A 10,152-nucleotide genomic window follows, 5' to 3' on the forward strand; every position below is an offset into this window, starting at 1 on the left:
GGAGATGGTCTTGATCACATTGGGTTGAGCCTAGGGCCCAGAATTGCTTCTTTAGTCACTGAATGTCAACATATACCTGGGCCTATCTAAAGTTAGATAATGAGATCTGAATGACAACTAAGTGACTAGCAGCACAGTGCAAAGGTCGTACATGGAAACATCTTTGACAACCATTGACTGCCAACAGACCTGGGAGCAGAGTAGTCAGTGCTTCCATCAAAGTTGTCTCAGAATTTGACTTTCAAATGTCTCGCACATTTTAGGCAGCACTACCAACACTATTGCTGGTAGAGGTGCTGCCTCACAGCACCAGAGGCCCAGGTTCGATCCTGACTAAGGGTGTTACCCGTGCGGAGTTTGTACATTCTCCCTTTGACCACATGGGATTTTTCTGGGTGCTCCCACATGCCATTGATGTGCAAGCTTATCGGTAAATTGGCTTCTGTAAATTGCCCCTAGTATGTAGGATGCAAAAGTAGAAGAACATAAAACCTGTGTACGCATGGACTCACTGTACTGGCAGGCCTGTTTCCATGCTGTATCTGTAAAACTAAGACATTTAGTAACAACAAATCTTAAAATTTAAAAGGTTGAAATACATTAAAACGACAAAATGAATTGTGAAAAACATCTTACCTTTCTCTATATCTAACAATCTTCTAATCCCCATTGTAATCCTTAGAATTTTGGATAGTGTGGCAAGTCCAACTGGGCAGTATTTGAGAAGCCTTTCTACCATGTAGTTGTGAGTAGCCACAACAAGACAGAGACTGGACCCACCTTGTTTGAATGGCTGATAATTGGGTGTTCCTGCTGGAACCACTGTAAGCAGGGCCGGATTTAATAATAATAATAATAATAATAAATTTTATTTAATGGGCACCTTTCAGACATCTCAAGGACACCTTACATATTAATCGGAATAAAAACATATAATCGGAATAAAATAAGTAATAAAGGCATCACAGAGACACAAATTAAAAACAGAATTCAATCCAAAAACAGAAAATCAAAAACACAGTGTGAAGAGAATTTATTTAGATGAAGAGAGGCCCTAGGCTATTCCACTTGTGAGGCCCCTCCCAATCCCCCACCCCCACGACTAGAGGAAGATGGAAGAATGTTTTAAATAATTTGAGTAAAGCCAAGGATGTTTAAGGTGTTTAAGATTCCGTAATTTGCAATTGCTTCTCTAAAGGACATAAAATGTTATTGGTAAACACCGTAGTGATTGAAAAAAATGCATAAATGTTAAAATTATCACTGTGAAAAACAAGTCTGCTTTTTCCTATCGTTAGATGCTACAGATGCTACAAATAAGCTTAGTTTTATTACTAATCTGACAGTGGCAGCCACAGCACTACACAGTGGGTTTCTAGCAACTATTATCAGCTCTACCCCAGCATTGCTCCTTGCCAACTTCCTAGTTCAAATATCTTTGCACTTTCCTACTTACCCCTGAGTTTTGACTTTTGAAGCTGCAAGTATCCAAAGACGTTCCCTGCACCCGCCATTGCTGTTTACTGGAGCACGTGTGAAAGTGTGTACAATAATAATGCAGTGTTATCCCAACAATAAAATCAATCTACATTTATAAAGAATTGACACAAAATGCTGGAGTAACTCAGCAGGACAGGCAGCATCTCTAGAGAAGGAATGGGTGACGTTTCGGGTCGAGGCCCTTCAGGTCTCGGACCTGAAACGTCACCCATTCCTTCTCTAGAGATGTTGCCTGTCTTGCGGAGTTACTCCAACATTTTGTGTCCATCTTTGGATTAAACCAGCATCTACAGTTCCATGCTATACATCTATACAGGGATGTTGCTCAGTGAAGCTTCTGAAGTAGTTTCACAGGAACATTATCAAACCAACGTTGACACTGAACCAGAGTTTAGGGCAATTCTTCAACTGGGCGTCTACCCTCGGGCAATGCTGTTTCTTCCGCTGTTTTCCTGGGCAGAAACAACTGCTTGCCCCAGAATGATGCCCTGCTCCAGCAGAGTGACAAGAGCAAGCTTCATAAAATATCTTAAAAGTGGAAACTGCCATAGGAGGCAGAGAGATTTAGGGGTGAAATTCAGGAGCTTGCGGCCATGAATGAATGAATGAAAGACTGGATGAATGAGTAAATAAATAAATAGATAAATAAATAAATAAATCGATAAACAGATAAATAAATAAATAAATAAATAGATAGATAGATAGATAAATAAACAAAAAGATAAATATATAAATAAATAGATATATAAATATATAAATAAATAGATTGATAAATGAAGGAATGAATGAACGAATTTTACTTTGGAGTCACGTGAGTGACTACGTGAAGAACCCCGTTCAGCCGCACGTGCGTCATTACGTTAGACGCATTGGTGCAGGCGGCCGGTTGGAGCAGCAGAGCTCCTCCAGCGGGTAAGTTTAAAACTCAAGGTAAGTGAAAAAACTTATTCTTGAGGCCGCTTTCTGTGTCGGTGGTTGTGTTCCAGTTACGATGTAGCAAGCAAGCAAGGTGAAGGCGAGGCGACCCGTGGCAAAAAGTGTGGAGGACCGGGAGAGTACGGTCAGTGGGTGCCCCCCTAGTTCACCAACTTTGTCGCAAGCAGGGGGCTTGCTACATTCAAGTCTGCCAGGCCTATAGACCCAGAGTCAGGCCAGGAGTTTTCACCTCCAGGAGAGACCGTTTGCTCACGGCTCTCACTAATCGAGCACCTGATGGAGAGGTTGCTCGAGAAGGACACACTCCGGGAGGAGGAGTGTAGTTCTCACCAGGCTGTTGGAGAGCCTATGCCAGCAGCGCCTGGAGTAGGGCTGCATAATCGCCCTTATGGAGGAGGAGGGTGATCCGGGTCAGGAGTATGATGCCGAGGTAATGGCTGTGCATAGCCCTAAGGGTGAAGGACAAGTTCAAGTTCAAGTTCAAGTGAGTTTATTGTCATGTGTCCCTGTGTAGGACAATGAAATTCTTGCTTTGCTTAAGCACACAGAAAATAGTAGGCATTTACTACAAAACAGATAAATGTGTCCATATACCATGATATAAATATATACACACATGAATAAATAAACTGGTAAAGTGGAAATAACAGAAAGTGGTTATTAATAATCAGAGTTTTGTCCGATCCAGGTTTAATAGCCTGATGGCTGTGGGGAAGTAGCTATTCCTGAACCTGGTTGTTGCAGTCTTCAGGCTCCTGTACCTTCTACCTGAAGGTAGCAGGGAGATGAGTGTGTGGTCTTTGTACCTAATCTGGCTGCTAAATTCGCAATCCCCAAAGAAGCAGAGAAGCCATTGGGGGAGGAGCTGGCTACTACAATCAATGATATGCTCTCCCATCAGCTCGAGGAGTTAACTATGGACGATACTGCAAAAAAATATGAAACCCCGGTCAACTGTGGGTTGTTAAAGGTGCCGTGGTCAACCATGTTATATGGGGCCAAATGGGGGTTGCAGTGAGGGCACAAGAATTGAAGCTCCAGAGGGTGCTCAAGTTATTAGCAGCAGGAATCACTGCGTTCGCCAGAACGGTAGATGAGGGGCACATGACTGAAGTGCACCAGGATGCTCTGGGGCTTTTGTGCAGTGCACATTTTGAAATGAACGGCCTTAGAAAGAGTGCCATACGTCCTGCCTTACACCCGAAATTTGCAGCACTCTGCAAACCAAATAATGTTCAGTTACCAAATCTGTTGTTTGGGGAGAACCTCGCAAAGCGAGTCAAATAACTGGATTAAGAGGCAAAAACTGTGGGCCTCATCAAAGTGCCATCAAGCAGCAGAATGGTCAAAAGGTTTTTCCCCATCCATGGGGTGCTATCACAGGGACTGGTGAGGGAACGAGTCGTTCATTCTTGAACTCACAAACCTGGTATCCTGCCACAGGTACAAGGGCGAAGATGAATTTCCCTACGAGGGGCCGGGGGCAACAAGCACAGTCAGCAAATGTGCAGGTCAAAGACTTTGCTCCTGAAGGAAATAAGTTAAGTGGGGAAGATGTTCAAGTTGGGGGCAGGTTACACTTGTTTCTCAAAGAATGGCAAGAGATTACATCAGATCCATTTGTGCTGAGCAGTATAGAGGGGTTTCGGATTGAATTCTACCCTACTGTGCGTCCCACGTCGGACACTCGTGTTTTCACACGAAGAGAATATACAGATACAGGCAGAGCTTGAGATATTGTGCAAAAAAGGGGTTATTGAGAAGTCGGTTCATCAATCCCATCAGTTTGTGTCAAGTATTTTTCCTAGGTCTAAGAAAGATGGGGGGGTGTAGAATCATTCTGGACCTGACGAGCCTCAACCATTTTGTGCAGTATAGACATTTCAAAATGGAAACTTTTTCTATTGCTAAACAGCTAGTTTCAAAAGGGTGTTATATGGCAAGCATAGATCTCAAGGATGCTTATTACTCAGTGTCTATTCATTGTGATGATAGGAGATATTTGAAATTTAGCTGGATGAGTCAATTGTGGCAATTCAAAGCACTGCCTAATGGCTTAACCTCAGCTCCGAGATTGTTTACCAAAATTGTTAAAACCAATTCTTGGCTTACTCCGAACTCAGGGTCATGTGGTAATGGCCCATTTGGATGATATTTTTATTGTAGGAAACACTCGGGAGGCAGCTGAATCGTCTGTGTCAGTTGTTAAATTCACTTTTGAGCAATTGGGGTTCATTGTCCATCAAGATAAATCCAAATTAACACCAGTTAAAGTTATTGATTATTTGGGCTTCATCATTAACTCAGATCACATGTTAGTGAATCTGCCGAGTGAGAAAAGGCAGCAGTTAATTGAAGAGTGTGTCAAGCTTAGTGAGGAACAACTACCCTCAATTAGACAAGTGGCCAAGTTGATTGGCAAGCTCGTGGCTGCTTTTCCAGCTGTGCAGTTTGGGCCTTTGCATTATCAACAATTACAATGAGCAAAAGAACAAGCATTGAGAGCACATGCAGGCCATTTTGATGGGGCTATGAAGTTGCCAACAGAAGCCATTTCTGAGATACTATGGTGGATTATGAATGTTGCAACTAGCTCAAGGAAGGTTGTGGTTGACCCACCTTCTATAGTTTTACAGACTGACGTCAGTGGCCAAGGTTGGGGTGCTACTGATATGGGTTCCAGCTGTGGAGGCAGATGGAATAGTGATGAGGCATCCCTTCTGCAATTGCGAGGGATCAATTATTTAGAGCTTCTGGGAACATTCTATGGGCTTATTGTCTATGGGCTATGGGCTTATTGTCTATGGGCTATGGGCTTATTGTCTATGGGCTATGGGCTTATTGTCTATGGGCTATGGGCTTATTGTCTTACCAAAAGTCCATATGGGTGGAGTCAAGTCGAAAGCTTGTGATAGATTGGCTAATCAGATCTGGAGCTGGTGTATTGGCAGAAACATTTGGATTTCAACAATCCATTTACCTGGTAGGTTCAACATAGTCACAGACACAAGGTCACGACAATTCAATGACAACATAGAATGGATGTTGAACCATGAGATATTTGAAAATGTTGTTGCTCGGTTTGGGATGCCAGATATCGATTTGTTTGCATCCAGACTAAACCACCAGTTGCCTAAATATGTTTCATGGGAACCAGATCCAGGGGCAGCAGCTGTTGATGCGTTCTCGCTGTACTGGGGTGGAATGTTTATATATGTATTTCTTCCATTCTACCTCATCAGTCGATGCCTGCAAAAAATCAAGCAGGACTCCGCTTCAGGAGTATTGGTGGCACCCGATTGGCCTACTCAGCCATGGTATGCTCTTGTTTTGGAGATGGCTACTGAGCCTCACATGATTGTTCCCAAACACAAAAACCTACTGGTGAATCTGGTAACTGGCGATCAGCATCCGTTACATGATCATATTGATCTGTTGATTTGCAGATTCTAAGGAGACCATATCTGGGGAGAGGACTATCCGATCGCACCGTGGATGTTATCACTGTGGCCTGGAGGGATAGTACCCAAAAGCAGTACATCTCTTCGATAAGAAAGTGGGAGGTGTTCTGCTTATGGCAGAATATTTCATATCAAACTGCAGGCATCCCAGATGTGCTAGAGTTCTTGTCAACTCTCTATTTCGACCAAATGTTAAGCTATAGTGCGATCAATACAGCAAGAAGTGCTCTGTCTTCATATTTACCCATGGTGTCAGAATTACATTCAGTGGGGACACATCCGTTAGTCTCCAGATTTATGAAGGGAGTTTTTAATTCCAATCCGCCCAAGCCCAGGTATTCGGTTATCTGGAATGTAAGCAAAGTTCTTATGCTGCTTCGCCAGTGGACTCCTGTCACAGTCCTATCTCTAGCCAAACTCACCATGAAGGTGGTCATGCTTATGGCCTTGGTATCAGCCCAACGTGTGCAGACATTACAGAAGCTGCGGCTAGACAGGATGGAGGTATCAGCAGGTATCAGCAGATGCCATCACTTTTTATGTTTATGATCTGCTCAATAGGGGTGACAGGATGTACGATTGTCTTTTCGGCATACCCCAAGGATCCCTGCCTGTGTGTAGTGTCATGTTTGTCCCATTACATTGAGGCTACCAGAACCTTGAGGGGAACAGAGTCAGTGTTGTTTATTAGCCACAAAAAAACGCACAGTTTATTACTGGGCAGTGCATATTAAGAATATGATTTATTGGTTGGATAGTTCTACCCAACAGACAGAATGGATAAAAATGGAGAAGGAGGATTGCCATCCTTTTAATATAGGAACGATCCTCTTCTCCCCAAAAAAACTGAATAACACAATATATAAGAAGAACCCAATTATATATGGTACAATAAGAATTTGGAAACAAATAAAATTATCTTTAAAATTAAGAAATCTATCATTGTTAATGCCAATAGCGAATAACCCTTTATTTAAACCATCTTATTGATAAGACATATAACCAATGGGAAAGTCTCGGAATTAGAAGGATCAGGGATATGTATGAAATGGGAAACCTACTATCATTCCAACAATTACAATTAAAATTTAAATTGAAAAACAACCAATATTTTAAATATCTTCAGATTTGCGATTTCATGAAAAAATATATACAAGGATATCAAAAAATAACCTCTGAAGTATTGGAAGAAGCAATGAATATTGAAGCTGACTCACAAAAATTAATATCATATTTATATAATAGTATTCTAAATATAGACCTACCATCGACAGAGGTACTTAGAGAAGAGTGGGAACGGGAACTAATGATAAAAATCACGAAGGTTACATGGGAAAAATACTTGATATATATTCACAAATGTTCAATTAATGTAAGACATAATCTAATTCAATTTAAAATTGTACATAGATTATATTATTCAAAAACAAGATTGAACAAATTTTATCCAAATATATCCGCCACGTGATAAATGTCTAGCCCAAAATGCAACTATAACACACTCCTTAGTTTCCTGCATAAAACTTTATAGATTTTGGAATGATATTTTTGAAATATTTACAAAATTATTCAAGACAAGAATGGAACCTAATACTGAAATGATTATATTTGGCGTAATGGAAGATGGGAATAAATTGAACACATCTCAAAATCTATTCTTTAACTATGGTTTAATAATAGCAAAAAAATTAATACTTAAATTTTGGAAGGGTACATCAATACCGACGCTTAAAATGTGGATTGCAAGTATGTTGGACACCGCTCATCTTGAGGAAATGCGATTCCTCCTAATGGATAAATCAGACCAATTCATAAAGAGTTGGTCTCCATTCGTCGTTTTTTTGGAATCATATGGTGCAACACAATTGTAAAAAATAACTGTTTCAGGACTGGACGAGGGTTGGTCAAGATTATAAATAATGATCTCCTTTTTTTATTTTATTTTTATTTTTTTTTCTATTTTCTCATTCTCAACTTTCTTCATTTACTCGTTTTCTTTCTTCACACACTATATATTTCACATCTTTCTATCCTTTACTATCTAACTTCTTTTTCTTATTCTAATCTTTGTTCAATGTAACAAAAAAAAAAGAAGTTGTACATAAAATGTATTATGAAAATATATATTAGGCACTTTGGTGCCATATGATTGTACTTACTTCTAATAAAATAATTTTTTTTTTTAAAACAACAACAAAAAACGCACAGTAAGGTGTCGGTGCAAACTATCTGAAGGTGGCTAAAGCAGGTTCTGGTAAGCGCTGGGATTGACATTGATAATTTTAAATCTCATTCCACCAGGGTGGCAGCAACTTCAGCGGCCAGGGCGAGGGACGTTCCTATAGACCATATCCTCGCGGCCGCAGGATGGTCCAGTGAACTGATGTTCCAAAGGTTTTATCATAAGCCAATTGCCAGGCTGGGGGTATTTGCCGATTCTGTTTTAAGTTCAATTGTGTAGTTTCCCCCTGGGATAGAGGGGTTACTATTGTTTTCTTTGTAAAAATAAACCGTTAATTCGTTTAAAGCAATGTTATGGTTGATGCATTATTGATTATTTGATTATGTTGAGTCAATCGATGCAGTGAGAGGCCGGGATTTGAATCTGCGGCATAAAATCCACAGAGCTTTGAAATCTTCACATAGTCACTCATGTGACTCCGAAGTAAAATAGTAAGATTAAACGAGAACTTACCAGTTTGAAGTTTGATCTTTATTTTATGAGGAGTTACGATGAGGGACTACGTGCCCTCCGCTCCCAACCCTCATGAACGCGGCCGACAGCGGGGCACGCGCCGCCTCCAGTACTTGTGGCTGCAGTAACTCCTCGGCTTCAGGGAGACTCGTGGTTCTTCGTGTTACAAGTATCAATGTTTGGATATGGCTTCTACAAATCTGAAAAGTTCAGATGGAAAATAGAACTTGGTTCTCAACACTAAAATCTCAAAAGAATCAGACGCTATTACCGTATCTCAAAATAGTGCATTGGAAAATGCAGAGGATCCAAGACTGTCTAATGGGAATGACAAAGTTTGTAACAGAAAACCTGAATCCTATTTGAATCAGAGAATAACACATACAAGGAAAGTTAAGCTAAAGAGAAAGAATACATTAGACAGTTTAGGAATCAAAAGAAAATTAGAAAACGAGGAAAAATTCACCAGCAAAAAAGAACTGAAAATAGTTGAACATCAGGATCCACCAGTTATTCAGTCCCTCAGTCGTGTGCCCTTAAAAAGTGTAATGGATGTCGAAATGAAATTGGTTTATGTTGATGAACAACAGATAATGTATGAATTTGTGGAATCCCAAGAATACCGAAGTGCTGAATCAACATGTGAAGTTACCAAATCAGGAGAATCTACAAATTCCTGTGCTTTAAATTTGGCACCTCAGATGGATAAATGGCTTGCTAAAGCTTTGAAGGATGCAAGCTTTTACTACCACCAGAAGAAGTACTCAGTAGCAGCAGGACGATTCAGAACAGCTTTGGAGCTGTGTAGCAAAGGAGCCGTTCTAGGAAACCCATTTTATGCATCTTATGAAAAGATTTCGAGCATTGCTAGTTTTATCGAAACTAAGCTTGTAACTTGTTATCTGCGTATGAGGAGACCAGACCTAGCTCTTAATCATGCTCACAGGAGCATTTTACTGAATCCAATTAACTTTCGAAATCATCTTCGTCAAGCCACAGTCTTCAGTTGTTTGGAGCGATATGCTGAAGCTGCAAGAAGTGCTATGATTGCTGATTACATTTATTGGCTGCATGGAGCAAAGGAACAGAACATCAGCAAACATGTCAAGCTATATTGGCAGGTGAGGAGAAGCCATGTTGGAAGAGGGTATCACACAAGCTGAAACATTTTCAGTTATGTACACACCATTTGCAGTGAATCCAACTACGGCACAAATAGAAAAAATAAAAGAAGTTTTCAGGAATAAACATCCTTCTTATGCCAACTACCTTTATGCAGATCCTGGCACAAATCATAACCTGCCACAGACAGTCGATTGGTCTGAAGCCTTTACACAACGCTACATGCTGTTACTTGGTTTCAAGAATCCAGAGGATGGAAACTTTTTGGAAAAGATCATAAATAGAAGGTCACCAACATTCACAGAATCTAGAACTCCATTTTGGTCACTTACTGTAAAAGAAGTTGAGAAGAACATGGATATCCTTGGGAGGAGGATCCTGCCAGTTTTAGATTTTACACTGTGCACTAAACTAGCTGTGGGTATATTAATTTATTAA

At 40.5% G+C, this 10,152-nt stretch overlaps 1 protein-coding gene across 1 annotated transcript; it reads left to right on the forward strand.

Moving 5' to 3' along the window:
* Positions 1 to 380: 380 nt before the first annotated feature.
* LOC116979508 (spermatogenesis-associated protein 16-like) lies at positions 381 to 10,152 on the forward strand. The gene is given in 7 exon segments (XM_033031018.1): positions 381 to 430; positions 2,487 to 2,560; positions 3,407 to 3,525; positions 6,282 to 6,401; positions 8,199 to 8,272; positions 8,879 to 9,713; positions 9,715 to 10,152. Coding segments are annotated over 7 exon segments (1,710 nt in total).

Source organism: Amblyraja radiata, chromosome 13 (assembly GCF_010909765.2).
Source record: "Amblyraja radiata isolate CabotCenter1 chromosome 13, sAmbRad1.1.pri, whole genome shotgun sequence".
NCBI lineage: Eukaryota > Metazoa > Chordata > Chondrichthyes > Rajiformes > Rajidae > Amblyraja > Amblyraja radiata.